Source organism: Diaporthe batatas (assembly GCF_019321695.1).
Source record: "Diaporthe batatas strain CRI 302-4 chromosome Unknown Contig00022, whole genome shotgun sequence".
In the NCBI taxonomy this organism is placed as follows: domain Eukaryota; kingdom Fungi; phylum Ascomycota; class Sordariomycetes; order Diaporthales; family Diaporthaceae; genus Diaporthe; species Diaporthe batatas.
Window position 1 is genome coordinate 567,422 of NW_025408569.1, and position 21,097 is coordinate 588,518.

The window sequence follows — 21,097 nt, forward strand, 5'->3', positions numbered from 1 at the left end:
CCGCATGGAGAGAGAGATTGGTCCTTGGTTGGCTGGGGAAAGGCGATATCTCGTGTTGTGAAACGCTGGTTTGTTACCGCAGCGAGGGACTCGCGTCCTCAGACACCAAGCATTTGGGCGGGTCAACAGAAGGCCGAGTGGTTGTCCCCTGCCTTTGCTTCGTTATTGACAGTGTCGACAGTGGAATTGGTCTTGGAGATATAAACTGAGGTCGCATCGTCGGAGTATCAATGCAGGACTCGAGTCGTGTTCAGTGCAAGTAACAAAAGTTTGACATTCGGCAAACCATATTGGAACGTCCCAGGCGCCGTCCCATCACACAAATAGACCAGTCATGGACCGAAAGAATGATAATACAGGTTAGTATATTCCAGCGACTTCATTATTATTCCTTGTCGTGCCCACTATTCACCCTACAGAACCGTCCACCGATGCTAACGCGATTTCTAAAACCAGAGACGACCATCCCTTTGCTGCAAGGGACATCAAGATCAGCAGGTCCCAGCTCCCCCATACTCCCACAATACCAAGCGAACCTCCTAGACGACCTCCCCGCCGTGCCAGAAGCCGACAATAGCACAAGGCACGGCTCCATCCAACACCAACAAATCCAGCGGGAGGATATCTACGCAGCTTCTTCACCAGCCAGAACACAGTCCGTCCCGGGCAACCAGCAGTCGGCTAGGCAATGGCACCGCTCTATCCTCCAGCGGGCTGAAACGGCACGCTCAAACGGAGGTCAGCCCCCGTGGGCCAACGTCGTGCCTCTGTCGCTGCTAGGCCGCTGGGCGGCCGTGGTAGAGTGCCCTCTGTGCAAGGAGCTCACGCGCACTACACTCAGGCACGAGACCGGGAAGGGAACGCAGTGAGTTCAGACTTTGTTTCTCTTCCCTGCCTGCATTGCTGCTCTTTCTATGTTCTCGGCTGACCCACCTGTGGCGTTGACAGCTGGATGGCAACGCTTCTCTTCTTCACCACTGCAGTCGGTGCGTTCATCCCCTATGTCACGGACTTTTCCAAGAATGTCCGCCATAGCTGCTTGAAATGTGGTAGCACACTGGCCACGAACCACTTCGGGAGCGGAACTGAGGCGCACTTGATTTGAACGTCTAGAGAAGTAGCAGGTCATTGGATCCTGCTGGTCTTTTGATGAGGTGCCTAGGATTTCACGGTCGAATTCAAAAAAATGCCCCGGGGTGCGCTCATGCACAATTGTCCGGTTGATGCGTCTTTGGATCATGCGTCGTACTTATTTTATTCTACGATGTGATTAATTCCTGAGGTGTAGCTACAGTCACGCTTTTTCGGAATGCCATCAATCAAAATCATATATAAAGAGAGCACTCTCAACACTTAAGACGATAGATGCACAGTGATGTGTTCAAACAAGTTCGCTATCTAAGCCGCGATGCTTGTTGGCTAGATGTTTCAACGTTTGCTTGAACCCTTTCACACAAGCGGCAACGATTTGGCGCTTGAATGTGTTCGGTCAAACATAATAATTACTCGAATGCCCATGTTGTACATTTCTTCTCCCGGAATCCCGGGTATACACTTTCTCCAATCCCAAAACAACAAGTCGCCGTATACAATTCAACCACGTGTGGGATACTTCGGTACGAAACCTCATTTCCGTTTGACACAAAACTAATCTAATTAAGGATGTGCCTGATGGGGACCACAAGGGCCAATTGCTTGCCTACAGCAAATTCAGGCCCAAGCGACATGGCCGAAAACTTGAGATCAGCGTCGGTGAACAGCGACCTTGATGATATCGATTCACTTCTGAGTGTAGCTTCAGTTTTCCAGACTAAGATACTGATGGGTATACTAGCTGGAGCTGGAGCGGCATTCCTCTTATCTGTGCTATTATTCCTCGTACTTCATGTAAGAGAACGATCGAATAAGGACACGATGGGAAACAACGGGTCATTGGGCAAGCTTCGGACATTGGTTATGACCTTATCCTCATCAGCTTTTGTGCTTGCAGTTGTTTCTGTAGTGACGACATCTGAGGTGTGCGGTGCTGTTCAATATGCAAATGGAGCACTTGAAAGCAACCCATCTATACTCATCAATGCCGGCATAGCGATACAAGTCCTGCAATATCTGATCGACGGGTTCTCACTAGTTTTTCATCTGCTTTTACATATCCTAGTATCTTCGGCCGGCGGGCCTACGGTGTCAAAGCACCTAACTCCTTCGACGAAGCCAGTGCCGCCTTCCGCCAGAGCATTGCCCGCAATCAAACCTATAGCGAAACCCGCAGCTGCTCGAGTTCCCGTGCCTCCTCCGCCATAGTTCAGGTTCGAACACTTACGACAAGCACTTATACTTTAAGGGATTAGCGACTAGTCGATGTTTTCTCTTACTGCGGTGACTCTTGGAGTAATTAGGTGTCGATGTTCTTGTTAGTCGAATAACTTATTAGAGGAGCTTATAGAAGGTTTTAAGGCTTAAGTTAAAGACTTTAAAATTATATAAATAAAGAAAGTTAAATATTTCTTTTATAAATAGATTTAATTTTTTAAAAATTATATATAATATATATATTATAATAATATATAATATATTAAAAGTTAAAAATTATAGTAAATTTTATAAAAGTATTATAATATATTAAAAATAATAAGTTTTAATATAAAATAAAGTGTGTGGATATTATAAATTAAAATAAAAATAAAAGCTTAAGTAAATATAAAGGTTAATATAAATATATAAATTATAATCTTTTATTTTTAATATTAAAAGTTAATAAATAAAATAATAAATTATAATTTTTATTTTTAATATTAAAGGTTAATAAATAAAATAAGAAATTAAGAAATACTTTACTTTTATTAAGTTATATTTATAAAAGTTTTAAAGTAATTAATTATTTTAATAATTATACTATTAACCGTTATATATAAAGTACTTATTAAAAGGATTATTATTTACTTATATAATATTAAAATAAATAGTATACTAATTAATTAACTTTTAATAACCCTTTTAATAATTTAATAATAAGTTAAATAAATATTATATTTCCTTCTTTATATAAAATCTACCTCTTTAATTTAATTATACTTACTAATTATATTTTATAAATATATCTATTAAACTGTTTTTAATATTCTAATAATATATAGTTTAAAAGTAACTCTTTTTATATTATATTACTAAAATTAATCTATCTTTTTCTACTTTTATAATATACTTTTATTATTTTTCTTTACTATTTATATTAATATTAATAACATAAATATTATTTTAATAAGTTATAATAAAAGGTATATATATATAGCTTACTATACATATCTTTATATTAATATTTTAATCTTAAATACTCTATTAAAATTAAAATAAAAGTATAAAGTATTATATTACTAAGTAATAATAAGCTTTTTAAAACTTTAAGTTAATTTAATAGTTTAAGATTTTATTAATATAACTTAATAGGATAGTAAAGCTACTTAAACTACTTATAGTTATTTTAAAAGCTAGAATTAATTCTTTATTATTTAATTACTTATATTTTAACTATTATTATATTATTAAAAAAGTTATACTTAAAGACTTTTAAAGTTTAAAGTTTATAAAATATTCCTTTAAAATAGAAAATAAGTAGTTATTAAATTTCTAGAAATTATTTTATTTAAAGATAAAATTAAAGTATATAAAGTTATTATAATTAATATAATAAAAGTTTTAAAAACTAGGATAAATTTTAGATTTTTATATAATATATTATTAATAAGTAGACTTATAAGAATTAATCTTTAATATTATTATAAAGGTTACTTATATTATTTTATAATTCTCTTTAATATTATTCTATTACTTACTTATTTTTAAAACTATATCTCTCGCCTCTACCCCTTTAAAATTTAAGTTATAACCTTACACTATACTTAAATTATACACTTATAAATAAATTATTATTATAATAAATATTTATATAATATAATAGTTAGTTATAAGTATAAAAGTATATAAATATAATTTTAATTAATAAAGGTCGTCTTATATTTAATTTATAATAATATAAATATAAAATATTTATAATTAATTATATATTTATTAAAACTTATATATTATTATAAATAATATTATATATATTATTATATATAATATTATATAAATTATTATATATAATCTTAAATTAAGTTAAGTTAAAATTATATATAAAAGTAAATATATATATTTATATTAATTAATAATAATTAAGTTTTTATAAAAGTTATTATTATTATAAACTATTAAATATTTATTAAAATAATTAAATAATAAGTTTAAATATAAAAAGTCTATCTTATAAATATATAACATAACTTAAAAAAGTATACTTTATAATACTATTATTATAATAACGGATTATTAAACACGTTCTATATTAATAATATTAAAAGCTACTAAGTAGGATCTTATATTCCTTTTATAAGCGAGTTTAAGTGACGGCGAAATATATGTCGCGCCTTATAGTACTTAGAGTATGTAAGAAAGTAATGATAAATAATATATATTCTTTAACCTTTCTAATTATTCTATTAAAGGTAGGAGAATTAGTCCCTTATTATTTTTTAAAATAATTAGTAGTATATTATAATAATTTAAAAGAGAATTAAGTTAATAAACTCTTTTAAACTTTAAAGTAATATAAAATTTATATTTTATATAAAGTATTATTTTATATACCTATTAAATTTAATAAATAATATATATATTAAGTTAAAGTATTAAAATTTAATAAAAACTTTTATTTTTAAAAAGAAAATACTTAAAATAAAATATCTTTTATTTATTAATAGTAAAACCTTTTATAAATAAAGGAAAATAATTAATTATTTATATAATTATATATAAATATTTAAATAAAAACTTTAAAAATAAATTTAATAAAATATAAAATTTATTTAAAGGTTAAATTAAACTTATAACTTTAAATTTTTAATAATTTATTTTTATAATTATTAAATTTATATAAGTTTATAAACTTATAATTATATATTATTATAAAATATTTTATATAAATAGATATATTTATTATAATTAAAGTTATTATTATTATTATTTAAATTATAATATTTATAAATTATACTTTTATATAAATTATTTTATATAAATATTTAAATTAAATAATTTTATATATATATAATATATAATATATATACCTTATATAAGTTAGATTATATAATTTATTTAAACCTATATTTCTCTTTATTAAATTAAGGAAAACCTTTTATTTTATTAATATAAAAGTTTTAAAAATTCTTTTAAGTTTTTATTATTATATTATTTAAGAAGAATTATATATTAATATATTTATATAAGAAATATTATAATTTAATATATTTTATATATATATTTTATTTATTAATATAATAACCTTTTATATATATAATTTTATTCTTTTATTAAATTATATTTAATTTTAAATTTCTAAAATTTTAATTTATTAATATATTTTATAAACTAATTTAATATATTATTCCTAATTTATATATTTAAAGATTATTTTTATTTTATTAAATCTTTTATATAATAATAAAAGATATATATAGTTAATATTTTTATAAAGAATATTATTATTAATTAATATTTATTATATATAAAACTTAAAAGTTTATTTATATTATTATATATATTTTTAAGTATATTATATATAATATTATTTAAACTCTTTTATTAATTTTTATAATATATTTAATTATAAAATAATTTTTATAAGAATTTATATATTTTTAAATAGATTTATTTATTTTAATATTTATTTTATTTTTATAAAAGTACTTTATTATTTTATTATTAATATATTTTAATTAATAATACTACTTATAAATTTATTTTATTAAAGAATTATTTTAAATAAAATAAATAAAATTTTAAAGTTTTTATTTATTTTAATTTTAATATAATATAAATTATTTTTATATTTTATAATTATAAACTTATTAATCTTTCTTAAATATAAAATATATATTTTTACCTAATTCTAATTTAATAAAATTAAATATTATATTATAATTTATTATATTTATTTTTAATTTAAATATATAATATATATTTTTAAATTTCTTTTATAATTATTTTATAAAATATTATTATATTATTTCTAATAAAATTTACTTTTAAATAACTTACTTCTTTTTATTTTATTTTTATTTATATAATAAATATTATAAAATAAGTTTTTATTAATAAAACTTATTATATTTATACTAATATTTATAATAACTTTTATATAATAAAAGTTTATATATTATTCTTTTAAAGTTTTATTATTATTAATTATAATTATATATATATATAAATATAAGTAGTATTTATTTATTTTTATTTATATATTTTTAAAGTTTAAATTTATTAAATCTTTTTTATCTTTTATATTATTATAGTTTAATATTATTAAAGTTTAACTTTTTTAACTTAAAATTTTAAAATTAAAATTTAAAATAAAAGAATTATTATTCTTACTTTATATAATAAAAGTTTTTTAAAGTTTATCTCTCTTTTTTAAATATATTTTTATAAAAGTAATTTTTATAGTTTTATTTTTTTATTCTTTTATTTTTAAAATTAAAAGTTTTATTAAAATATAAAAATAATAATCCTTCTTTATATAACTCTTTATATTATAATAAATATATTTTTAAAAGGTTTTTCTTTATTTTTCTTTCTTTATATATAAAAGTCTTTTAAAAGTTTAATTTCTTTATTATAACTTTTATTTAATAAGTTAAAAATATGATATTTATAATATAATTCTTTATATTTTTTATAAAATTAAGTTATATTTTAAATAAATTTAATAGATTCTTTATTTAAATTATTAAAAATAAAAATATAAACTATTTATATTTTTTAATTTTACTATTAAATTAAAAATAAATAATTAAAACTTTAAAAATAAAATATAATATATCTTCTAAAGATTAATTTAACTAAGTTTATTATATAGAACTTTTATAATAACTTTATAATTTATATTTATAATATTATTTATTATTAAAAGATATCTTTCTATATTAATATATTAAGTTATATTTATTTAAATTAATATTATTAATTTATTAAAAATTAAAACTAATATAAATTATAAACTATTTAATCTTAATATTATTAAAAATTATATATAAAGTTATTATATAATTTAAATGAATTAATTAAAATAAATAAAAATAAAGCTATTATTTCTTTAAAGATTCTAACTCTACTTAATTAAATATTTATTAAGTAAAACTACTTAAAAGTAATTACTTAATTTACTATATAACCTATTAAACTAAAAATAACCTTTAAGTAAGATAATTATACTCTATTATTTACATTTATAATTTTAATAACTTATAAATAGAAGAAGAAATAGTTATTAATAATTAAATTTATAATTATATAAAGGTAGATTTTACTTTAAAAAAGGTTATTAATATTTAAAATAGTTAATATATTTTTAAAAAGTTAAAAATTATAAACTTCATTTAAAGGAAATTAAGATTTATAAAAATCTTAAATTTAAACTTAAAAGCTCTCCTTTAAATTTAACTCTTTTAAAAAAATTTAAAAAGTTTAAAAAAGTTTAAGTAAAATTAAAAATTAATTAAAATTATAATATAATAAAATAGTAAAATAAAATTAATTAAAATTTTTAATTATAAATCTTTTAACTTTATATTTAAAAGGAAAGAATAAAATATAATTATTTATTTTAAAAGTTTATTTTATTAAAATTAACTTTTAAATAATAATTTAACTTTATATATATATTTTTATAAACCTAAAGTTTAAAAGATTTATATTTAAAACTTTTATAAAATAAAATTAATAATTAAAATTAAAAGTTTTATAATATTCTTTAAAATATTTTAAGCTTTTAATAAAATTTAATTCTTTTATAAATATTAAAAATTAAATTTATAAAATATTTTAAAATATATTAATATATTTTTATTTTATAAATTAAAATTCCTAAAAAAGTTTTACTTTATAATGTTTTCTTTTTAAAATGTATAAAAAATTATATACTTTAAAAAGTATAATTTTTTAAGTTTTTAAATTAAAAAACTTTAAATTTTTTAAAGGAATTTATTTTTCTTTTTAAAAATATATAGTTTAAAAAGTAAAAGTTTAAATAGTATTTTCATTAGAATTATTAGTTAGATATTAAAGGAATTTATATAAGTAGAAGTTAGAGTATTAAGAGAGAATTTTATTAAGTTAAGGAAATTTAAGGTAAGAGAAGGAAATTAAAGTCTATATAGCGGAATTTAAGAGATAAAAGGTTAAGAGTAGTATTGTTCGAAAGGTCTTATCGAGAGGATTCGATTAGTATATAGTTCGAGTAGTGAGGTTAGATATTTGTGAATGACATAAGGAGTGTTACTGAGTGGTGGTGGTGAGGGAAGGTCTGGGTGTTGGCTCAGGTGGTGTATTCCTAAATAGGAAGGTGGCAGCTGATTGGGTGCAGAGTGGGTTGTCTGGCGATTAGGGTAGAAGTAGTGTAAAGTGATCTAATTAGCTATAGGCCCTTATTAACTTCCGTTTTAAAGAATAGTAAGTTAAGGGCTTTTAGAGCATCCTAAGGTTATAATTTATAAGAAAGTAATAATAAATAATATATATTCTTTAACCCTTTTAATTATTTTATTAAAGGTAGAAAAGCTAACCTTTTATTATTTTTTAAAATAATTAGTAATATATTATAATAATTTAAAAGAAAATTAAGTTAATAAACTCCTTTAAACTTTAAAGATATATAAAATATATACTTTATATAAAGTATTATTTTTATAGAGTGGACTTATAACTTTATTTCTAATATAAACCTTTAATATTTTCCTAGTTAAAAGAAACACTACACTTAAATATATAGTTAATTATTAACTATATTATTTATTTAAAATAATCTTTAAATAAAACTTCTACTTATAGATTTAAAGTATTAAATATTAATTAACTAAATTTATAGAAGTTAATTAATTAAAGGTTAATTAAAAGAGGAAAGGTTATAAAAGTAAGAGAGAGTAAGGAGATAGAGGGGTAGTAAGAGAGAGAGAGAGGGTGAATATTAAGGGTTAGAGTAATAAAAGGAAGAAAAGAAAAGGAATTTAATTAAGAATTTAATTAAAAGTTTAATTAAAAATTTAATTATAAAAAAAGATTATTTATAAATTAAATTAAATATTAAATTAAATATTAAATTAAATATTAAATTATAAATATCATTTAAAATAATAAAATAATAAAATTAAATAAAATTAAATAAAATTAAATATTATTTTATTATTTTAATATTTTATAAAAATAATAAAATAATAAAATAATAAAATAATAAAATAATAAAATAATAAAATAATAAAATAATAAAATAATAAAATAATAAAATAATAAAATAATAAAATAATAAAATAATAAAATAATAAAATAATAAAATAATAAAATAATAAAATAATAAGAATAAAATAATAAAATAATAAAATAATAAAAATAAAATAATAAAATAATAAAATAATAAAATAATAAAATAATAATAATAAAATAATAAAATAATAAAATAATAAAATAATAAAAATAAAATAATAAAATAATAAAACAATAAAATAATAAAATAATAAAATAATAAAATAATAAAATAATAAAATAATAAAATAATAAAATAATAAAATAATAAAATAATAAAATAATAAAATAATAAAATAATAAAATAATAAAATAATAAAATAATAAAATAATAAAATAATAAAATAAAATAATAAAATAATAAAATAATAAAATAATAAAATAATAAAATAATAAAACAATAAAATAATAAAATAATAAAATAATAAAATATAAAAAGAATAGAATAATAGAATAATAATAGAATAATAGAATAATAGAATAATAAAAATAATAGAATAATAGGATAATAGAATAATAGAATAATTGAATAATAGAATAATAGAATAATAGAATAATAGAATAATAGAATAATAGAATAATAGAATAATAGAATAATATAATAATAAAATATATATATTTAAAGAATATCTCTTTTAAATATAAAGTTAAAAATTTATAATTATAATTTTTAATTAATTTTTATTTAACTATTTTATTATATTATAACTTAATTTAACTTTATTTAAACTTTCTTTTAAATTTATTTAATCTTTTCTCTTTAAATAAATTAAGTTTAAATTAAAACCTTTAAGTTTAAATTTAAAACTTTTATAAATTTTAATTTACTTTAAATTAAATTTATAATTCCTTAACTTTTAAAAATATACTAACTATTTTAAATAATAATAACTTCTCTTTAAAATAAAAGTCTACTTTTATATAATTATAAACTTAATTATTAATAGTTATTTTTCTTTTATAAATCTATTAAAATTATAAACTTAAATATTATATATAATAATAAAGTATAGTTACTTTATTTAAAAGTTATATTTTAATTTAATAATATAAAATTAAGTAATTACTTTTAAATAGTTTTACTTATAAAGTAAATAAATAGATATTTATTTAAGTAAAATTAAAACCTTTAAAAGAATAATAACTTTATTTTTACTTATTTTAATTAATTTATTTTAGTTATATAATAATTTTATATATAATACTAACGGTATTAAAATTAAATAGTTTATAGTTTATAATAACTTTAACTTTTAATATATATAACTTAATATATTAATATAAAAATATATTTTAATAATAAATAGTATTATAAATAATTATAAAATTATTATAAAAGTTTTATATAATAAATTTAATAAAATTAATTTTTATAAAATATATTATATTTTATCCTTTAAAATTTTAATTATTTACTTTTAATTTAATAATAAAATTAAGAAAATATAAATAATTTATATTTAAAGAATATATTATATAAATTATTAAAATTTTAAATTTTAATAATTATAAATTAAAATTAAAAGGAAGATAAAATTATTTCTTTTAAATAAAATATTTAAAATATTTAGAATATTTAAAATATTTAGAATATTTAGAATATTTAGAATATTTAGAATATTTAGAATATTTAGAATATTTAGAATATTTAAAATATTTAGAATATTTAGAATATTTAGAATATTTAGAATATTTAGAATATTTAGAATATTTAGAATATTTAGAATATTTAGAATATTTAGAATATTTAGAATATTTAGAATATTTAGAATATTTAGAATATTTAGAATATTTAGAATATTTAGAATATTTAGAATATTTAGAATATTTAGAATATTTAGAATATTTAAAATATTTAGAATATTTAGAATATTTAGAATATTTAAAAGAAATAAAACTTTCTAATTATATTATAAAGAAATAAAAGAATATTATTTTAAAATATTTATTTATATAATATTAAATATTATTTAAATATTTTAATATAAATTTAAATAAATTATTTAATAAAATATTAAATATAAAATTTAATTATAAATTAAATAAAGAACTTAAATAAAGAACTTAATTAAAATTTAAAAGAAATTTAAATAGTAATTTAAATAGAATTTTAATAATAATTTTAAATAAAAATTTAAATAAAGGTTTAATTAAAAACTTTACTTAATATTTAATAAAGTAATTAACTAAGTATTTAATTAAGTATATAAATTTATATTTTAATTAAATATTTAATTTATTATTTTAAGTAAATATTTAATTTATTATTTTAAGTAAATATTTTATAAAATAATTAATTAAATATTTAATTAAATATTTAATTAAGTATTTAATTTAATATTTTATTAAATATTTAAATTTCTATTTAAATTAAATATTTAATTAAATATTTAATTAAGTATTTAATCTTTTATTTTAATATAATAATTTACTTAGTATTTAACTAAGTATTTAACTAAGTATTTAACTAAGTATATTACCTATTTAAACTTAGATAAATAGCTCTTAAGGCCCTAATAAAAGCACTTAAAGACTAGTAAACTATAGGCACTTAAAGGTATTAATAAGACTATATAAATCTATATATAGCTCTATAACACCTAGCTTACTATCTAGCTCTATCAAAGTTATATATAGATCTTACCTCTATATATCCTTAAAACCATTAGACTTAACAGCGTTTATAGCTCCTATATACTATAAGAATATACTAAAAGTGGAAGTTAATAGGTTAAATAGCACCTAAATTATAGTAAATTAAAGTACTAAATTATTATATAAAACTAAATGAGTAGATCATCCTTATCACCAATCTCCCTAATATCACTTTAGAGCTTCTTAGGTGCCACCAGTCTGTAATAAAATATCGCTTACCCTTGCAATATCGTAGTCGGCCTCCCCACCTAGTATGCAGTTAGTTGACTTAAAATCTAACCTACATACTTGTACATACATCCTTCGTGTCGGACATAAAGCTATCTCCTCCGTTCCGCGCCCGAGGAGCTTTCGGCGGCGAACTGCGGCAGGGACATTCAATGGGCCCCACTAGGAGGATGCCTTATATATTCTTACCTTATACCTATATATTAGAATATTAGAATTTATAAAAAATCTAATGTTTAAAGATATAAATAGTTAGGTTATTAATTAAAAGAATTAGCTATTAAAAGGTACTTATAGAAATATAGTTTTAACTACCTATAAAGCTTATTTATATAATTAACTATAAATCTATATTATTTCCTTCCTTAAATAAACTATTCTTAATTTATTTATATAAATTATATCTTTTAATAATATTAATTAGAATATTCTTAAATTTTATTTCTTCCTTTTAATCTATTAAATTTACTTTTATTAATTAAATTAAAATAATATAATAATAATATACTTTAAAGTTTAAATTTTAATTTAAATTAATTTAAAAGATTACTAAAATAGAAAAAGGGCTTTAAATTTAAGTTAAAAGTTTAGCTTTATTATAATAAAAGTTTTAAATTTAAGTTTTAATTTAAATAATTTTTTTATCCTTTAAATTACTTTTATTTTAATTTAAAACTTAATTATTAAATTTAATTAAATTATTTAAATCTAAAAGTTTTATATAATTAATAAAATATTAATAAATAAATAATAATAATTAATAAAACCTATTAATTAAAGTAATTATTTAATTAACTTTTAATTATATTAATTTAATAATTTATCTTCTATTTTTTAAATATTATTTTATTAATATATTATAAACTTTTATAAAATATTTATTATTAATATATATTAAAAAATTTATATTATTATATTTATTTTAAAGAAAATTCTATTAAAGCTTTAAAAATATAGGTATTATTAATATAATAAATAATAATTATTTATAAACTATTATAGAAGGGTTTATACTTATATATCTATTAATATATTTATAATATTTAATTACTTAAAGTAAAAATATAAAAAAAACTTTTTTTTAAAAGAAGGTATAAATTTAATTTCTTAATACCTTAAGTTTAATTATATAATTCCTTATAATTAATATTTTATGATTAATTATTAATTATTTTATAAAACTTTTTTTTATTTTATAAATTTTCTTATATAAATAATATATAATTTATAAATTAAAGAAAGTACTATCTTAAAAAAGTAAAATTATAATTATAAAACTTTAATATATAATTATATAATATAATTACTTATTAAATTAAGGTTTAAGTATTATAATTAAAGTTAATTAATTATTTATAAAAATTACTTTTAAGTTATTATTTACTTTTTAACTTTATTATTTCCTTCTAATCTATTAAATATAATTAAATATAAATAAAAACTATAATAATAATATTAATTTATAATAACTTTATTTATAAAATAATCTATATTATTTAAAATCTATTTTTAAAACTTTAAAAATATTAATAATCCTCTTTATTAATATAAATATAATCTTATAAATTATATTAAATATAACTTTAACTTTAACTTAATTAATAATATATTTAATTATTATAAAAATAAAAACTTTATTTATAAATATAAAATTAATTATTTAATAAATTAAAAGTATTAATAGTATAATTAAATTAAGATTAAAAATATTAAATAAGAAGATTTTATTAATTAATACTTTATATTTTATAATTATTTATTATATAGTAAAGATAATTTTAAATATTAATACTCTTTAAATACTTTATAAAAGTATTTTTAACTATAATATAATTATAATTAAGATAGAGTTTCTTAATAGTTATTAATAAATTATTAAACTTAAAAATTAAAAAAGAGTTATTAAAGGAGTAACTTTTACTTTATAAAGAGGGTCCTTTAAAGAATATTAATAAAGTTAAATTTTATATAAGTAATTATTTAAAAGGATAAAGTACTTCTTTATTTATTTAAATTAAATAGTTTTAGAAAGATTAACTCTTTTATAAAGGTATTTATAGATTATTTATAGATTTATTTTATTAAGTTAATATAGTTTATAAATTTATTTTAATAGGTTTTTTTTTTTATTTAAAAGTAGGAAGTAATATTTTAAAGACTATATCTTTAAGTAAATAAAATAAATAATTTATAAGAATATTAATTTTAATATAATATATAATATAAATTTATAATACTTTATAATATTTAAAAATATATAATTTAAAAGAGTTAATTTATTTTAGTATTAATAATCTTTAAGAATTTATAATTTATTAAAATTATAATTTTAATACTTTAAATTTAATAAAATTAATATTATAAAGTTAATAGAATTTTAAATAATTTTATTTTTAAATAAAATATTATATTTATATATTAATAAACTTTTTAAAAATATAAAATTAAATATAAAATAAATTTTAATTATAAAGATAAAGTTATAAAAGAATAGTATTAATATAATATTTATTTATATTAAATTTAATTATAAAAGTAACTATTAATTAAAAGTTTTTATAATTAAAAATTAATAATAATATCTTTAATTTTATATTATTATTTTTATACCTTTTAAAAGTATAATAATTTAATCTTTAAGGTTATTATTATATATAAAGGTATTATTTACTTAAAGTAGTTATTTATTAAGTTATAAAGATATTTAATAATATTAATAAAGTTATAAATTTTAATTATAATTATTAATATAGAATAATTATAAATAGTAATAACTTTTATTAAATTAATAATAATATTATCTTTTAAAATAAAAAAGTAAAAGACTCTTATTTAATAAATAAACTAATTTTAAGTATATTTAAAATAAAGTTATAAACTATTAATTAAATAAATATAATTAATATATATTTATAAAATTATTTTATAATATCTATTTAAATAATAATATTATTTATTAAATTATATATAAATTTATAAAATTTATAAAAACTTTTAATAAACTTTTAAAATATAATTAAAATATTATAAAAGTTAAATAATATTATTAATTATTTATATAAATTAAATAGTATAATAAAAGTAATCTTTTATAATTTTAGAGTTTAACTAAATATATTAAAACTATTCTTTAAATTTATAAAGGTATACTATTTATAATCTATTATATATTAAATTTAATTTATAATATTAAATATAGAATATATATACTTTTAATATAATTATTTAATTAATAATAATTATAATAAAAATATTAAATAATTTATTTAGTTAAACTTTTTTATATATAATTATAAACTTTTTAAATATAAAATAAAAGAGTAAAGATTAAAGATTTTTATTTTTATAAATAAATATACTTTTATAAACTTTAATAAAATTATATATAACTTACTTTTATAAGTTAAATTATTTAAAAGAGAGATAAAAGAGTTTATAATTATTTATATTAATATAATAATAATCTTTAATAAAATATTTATATAATATTATTTTTATTAAATAAATTAAAAACTTTAGAATATACTCCTTAATATAAATAATAATTTAAAGGTTATTTATAAAAGTATTTAAATACTACTTTAAAGGTAGAAAGAAGGGTTTTAATATTTAAAATATAATCTTTATAATTAAAAGTTTTAACTTATATATTTTAAAAATATTAACTTAAATTAATTAAAAATGAATAAATAAAGAATTTTATTTTATATATAGTATATTATTTACTAATAGAAGATTATTTTAAAGGTAAATTTACTTAAAATATATTATTAAAGATTATTTTATAGAAAACTATAAAATCCTTTAAAAATTATTAATTATAATAAATTTGATAATAATAAAAATATCCTTTATAATTAAAAATTAATATTATTAATATTATTTATTTATATAAAGTTTATAAAAATATAATTTAAACTTTATTATTAAAAATTTAAAGTAATAATAGACTTAAAAATTATAATTAAAGAAAGTATAAAAATTATAATTATTAATAAGTTAAATATAAAAAGGTTATAAAATACTCTTATACTTTTATAAAGTAGTTTATTATAAAAAAGTAAAAGATTATTAATATCTACTTTATATAAAAATACTTTAATAACTCTAATTTTTAAATAAAGATTATTAAAAATTCCTTTAAAAAGTCTTTAACTTTATTATTATCTTTTATATAAAAAGTAAAGTTATAACATTCCTTTTTTACTTAAAGTTATTTTTAATAAAATAAATTTAAATATTCTTTTAAAAATTTACTTTAAAATAACTTTAATTAATTATTTTATTATATTAATTTATAATTATATTATATAATTAATTAAATAAATTAAATTATTTATTATTATAAAAACTCTTTTAAAAGTAATATTTTAATTAATTAATAAATTATAAATATTTTTAAAAAGTAAGTTTAACTTTATAATCCTTTATTTAATAGCTTTATTTATTATAATTAAAATAAGTATTATCTTTCTTTTAAATTATAATAATATAAAATTAATACCTACTACTTATATATTATAAGCTAAGTTTTTAAAAATAAAGTAAATAGTTTATTTATTAATTTATAAATTAAAGATTATTAACTATATTAATATAATATTAACTAATTTAAGTTATATAACTTTTAACTTTTAATAATACTTTAATTAATCTTTATATAATAAAAGGAAATAATTATATTATAAAGTTAAATTATTATTTTAAAAGTAATAAAGATTTTTATTTAATTATTTTATTAATATAGACTTTAATATATTTAATAAATTCCTTTATAATTATTATAATTACTAATTAAAGAAATTTATTAATAATTTTAATATAAATATTTAATTAATTAATAAAGATTTTTAAATAGAATAATATAAATTATTATAAATTATTATTATAAAAATAAAAGCTTAAGAAGGTATTTTAAAGGTATTAAATAAAGTTAATATATAATTTATTTTATAAAGTAGAAAAATTAAAAAAGTATAACTTAAAAATAAAAAGTATTATATTAATTTAAGATTTATATAATTACTTTTATAAAAATAAACTAACTTAATTTATTAATAAATATTTATTTAATAAGACTATTAAAGTTATTTAATAATTATATAAAACTTTATTTAATTATAATTTATAAAAGATTATAAAAATATAGAGTTAAATTTATATCCTTTTAAGCTTATTAAGGATAAAAGTATCTATAATATTAAGTTAAAGGTTTTTAAAAAAACCTTTTTATATAAAAGGCTTTAAAAAATTAAATTTATTAAATAAAATTATTATAAAAAAACTTTTTATAAATAGACCTCTATTAATATAATAAACCTCTATAAAGAGTTATATAACTAATACTAAAAGTTAATTATACTATCCTTATATTAACTCTAAAAGTTTAAAATTATTAAAAGTTTATTATTAAAAATATAAATTAATTAAAATAATAATTTTATTTATTTTACTTAATATAATAAAGAATTATACTTTATTAAAGTATATAATAATTAAATTAAACCTTTAATTAATATAATTATTCTAAATAATCTAAACTACCTTAATAGCTTTAAGTTTAATATTATACTTTTACTTAATCTCTTTAAATTATTATTTATAATTCTTATTAAATTAAAAAAAAATATTTAAAGTATTAAAAATCTATAAACTTAATATATTAATTAATAAACTTTTAAAATACTCCTTTAATTATAAATTTATTAATACTAAACTTATAATTAATAGATACTCTTAAAAAGAGTCCCTATTAAATTAGTTTTACTAGATATTATAAAGTACTAAATAGGAAAAATTAACTAAAAGTAGAAAATTAGTATACAATAATAGAATATTAAGACTTTTAACTAACTTAAGGACTATTTATTTATAGATAATAGTTATTAGTAAATAAATATTATTACTATTTAGTTTAATAGATAGAGTTTTCTTTCTATAATTATTATTATTATTAAGAGTAATCTAGCTTTATATAATTAAAGTATAAATATTTATCTTAAGTTAAGTAATAATTAAGTTAATAGTTACTTAAAAGTATATTTAATAATATTAAGATTAATTATAATTATTCTTATTAAATATAAGGATAAAATAAGGTTTTCTTAATAAAAATAATTATTTTTATATATTCTTACTCTATACTTATATATTAAAATACTAGAATTTATAAGGAATCTAATATCTAAAGGTATAGGTAGTTAGGTTATTAATTAGAAGAATTAGCTATTAAAGGGTGCCTATAGAAGTATGGTTTTGGCTGCCTGTAGGGCCTGCTTACGTAACTAACTACAGATCTATAGCCTACCTAAGATTGTAAACAGCTTTAAGCGGCTCCCTTGGCGGCCTGCAACTCTCAATTACTACCTCCTGTGTCTTGCAACTAACGAATATTGCCGACTATATGCGGTTCTAGAAAGACAGGCCTGACAACCTAGTAGGTATCTTCATATATCTCACGCGGAGCAGCCCGTGCTTGTGCATGTTGAGAAAACATCCTTATAAGAAACACATGCCGACTGCTTTTCATTCCCTACGGTCACAGCAAAAGCATGATACACTTCAACCCATCAAGAGCTCAGCACAGGCGCGCGTGTGACCGGTGTCACCAGGCAAAAAGCAAATGCGTCCAGTATGGCGACCGGACATGCGAGCGCTGCGAGCGGGCCAATGTCAAATGCTCATACAGCCCGCGGGTCAGGCGCAACCGGGTGCAGCAGGCAGCACCGTCGCCATCCTCGCCGGCAGCCGCGGACGATCCGTTGAACATGTGGTTCAGCGTCGAGTCCGACTTTGACGAGGCGTTCCTGGCCACCTTTGGGAGGGACTCTGCCAGTGAGCTTCCCGCGCCGGTTCTGAGCCCAGCAGATTACGTGGGGCCTGCTACCTACGACAATTTGTCACCATCAAATCCAAGTCGATCATCGTCTGTCGGCTTGACACTGCTCGGACAGGCCGACGGGGCCCGCGAGTCTATGCAACAAGACGTGTCCGACTGGCTGAGCAGCGTGACCGACAGGACCGCTGGGTCTGCCACGACCGTTGCGTTGCTGCCACCACCACAGAATGGAGTCACAGGCGGAGACTCGGCAGCCAACTTGACGCACTGGATGAACAAGCTGGCACATCTAAATACAAAGCTGACCGAGCACGCGGAATTTGTGCCGCACGGCGACGCGATATCCACCCCTCCGCCGTCCGACGGGAGCTACGAAAGTATCATCGACCACACCTTTCATCACAGCGAGTCCTTCATCCACATCCTCGGCGAGATGTGCCACAGGCTGCCGCCGCTGCAGCAGCAGACGCCCGGAGCCAGTGGCGTCCCGGGCGGGTCCCCGTCCCTGGACGAGCCCTCGTACCTCATGGTGATCTCCACATACCTGCGCTTCCTGGAAATGTTCGACAGGAGCTTCTGCTACCTGATGGCCCACAAGGGCAACGGCGCGGACTCCTGGGCGGGCTCGAGCCCCCAGCTGCCGAATGTTTCAATTGGGTCCTTCACGCTGACCAAGTCGTCCGAGACGATGTCGCTCCTCCTGCTCAACCTGATGGAGTCGATGCTTAGCCGGGCAAGGAAGCTCGTCTACCAGATGATGTGTGTAAAAGATGCGATGGGCAGCCGGGGAATTCCTCCGGGCTTGCCGTCTATACTTGAGCCCGGCTCGGCTCTGAAGGCGATTCGGGCGAGAGAAAACAGGTTACTAAACTCAATGGAGCGCGTAAAAGCTGCGATATAATAGCGAAATATTAATACCGGGACAAGCACAAAAATTGAAATAAACGGTCTAGAAATACCTGAAAATCTTAAAATAACCCCTCTCCAAATTGTCTGTCAAAAAATGAATCCCTTGAATATGAGTGGAAACGTCTCAGCGTGGCGGAGCCTATGAGAACCGTAGGTAAATCCTTCCCGAGGTCGGAAGGATCATTACACACAGGACATTTCTGATTGTCAACTACCATGCGGATGTGTTGTCAATAAAAAGTCAAGCCTTCACTCAGAATACCATTGCAAGTAACCCGAGAAAGCTCTTTCCACCAAGAGCGCCTTAATTTTAACATTTTTGTAAACTCCAGTGTCAGCTACTCTCCTCAAAAGAAGGGACATTTAAAAATTCTTATTTAATCAATCAAGCATTTGACATGTTTAACATTTGAAAAGAACAGGCTGCTACTATTTGTTCTATTCAAAAGGCGTTGTTATGCTTCTTGGAATAACACTACGAATTAATCCAATTCCTAGCTATTCCTTATGTTTGCTACTCCTTAACGAGAATTATGCATACAGATTCAGAACAAGACCAGCTAGCTATTCCGTACAACTGTCCTAAGCCTTGATAAAAGAATTGAAGAGGAAACTGCATCCCTTTGTGATCATTTATGAGAGGCTGAAAATGAGGCTCTTAGTGTAATGCAGATGTGTGGGACGGGTTGTGTAAGTGTGTTTTCTGAGTTGAGCGGCCCAACCCACGCCACGAGCCCGAGCTCCTTGATGCATATAAGCGCCCAAAAGACCGTCAGATTCCCCTGAGCACGGCTTTTTTCAAGGCTACTTCTCCCATATGATTCGTCATATAACCCTGGGCATGGCCTATAATGTAACATCAGACGGGGTTTATGTTATACACCTATGGTGGTTTTGTCCTAGGTCTGGATGAGCCGAACTATGAATGTATAAAAAATGGATCGGAGGCTGACCAGTCTGCCCTCAGATACCCAAATTGTGTTGGCTGGAATCATGGGACGCCACAATCTATGCTATACAAGCCATCATGGTAGGTACCGTCTCCCTCACTTCGCATCATAATCGCCGGATGCACCTTCTTCGCCT

General features: G+C 20.0%; 2 protein-coding genes across 2 annotated transcripts; both read left to right on the forward strand.

The window, feature by feature from the left end:
• Positions 1 to 29: 29 nt before the first annotated feature.
• Positions 30 to 1,340, forward strand: KVR01_012970 (uncharacterized protein). Its single transcript, XM_044793312.1, has 3 exons — positions 30 to 359; positions 457 to 865; positions 949 to 1,340. The coding sequence occupies exons 1-3, from the start codon at positions 335 to 337 to the stop codon at positions 1,103 to 1,105; spliced, it is 591 nt and encodes a 196-aa protein (XP_044638126.1). The 5' UTR covers positions 30 to 334; the 3' UTR covers positions 1,106 to 1,340.
• A 17,318-nt stretch (positions 1,341 to 18,658) lies between these two features.
• KVR01_013002 (uncharacterized protein) lies at positions 18,659 to 20,004 on the forward strand. The gene is made up of 2 exons (XM_044784811.1): positions 18,659 to 18,700; positions 18,809 to 20,004. Exon 2 carries the CDS (start codon positions 18,816 to 18,818, stop codon positions 20,001 to 20,003), a length of 1,188 nt encoding a protein of 395 aa, XP_044638158.1. The 5' UTR covers positions 18,659 to 18,700; positions 18,809 to 18,815; the 3' UTR covers position 20,004.
• The last annotated feature ends 1,093 nt before the right edge of the window (positions 20,005 to 21,097 follow it).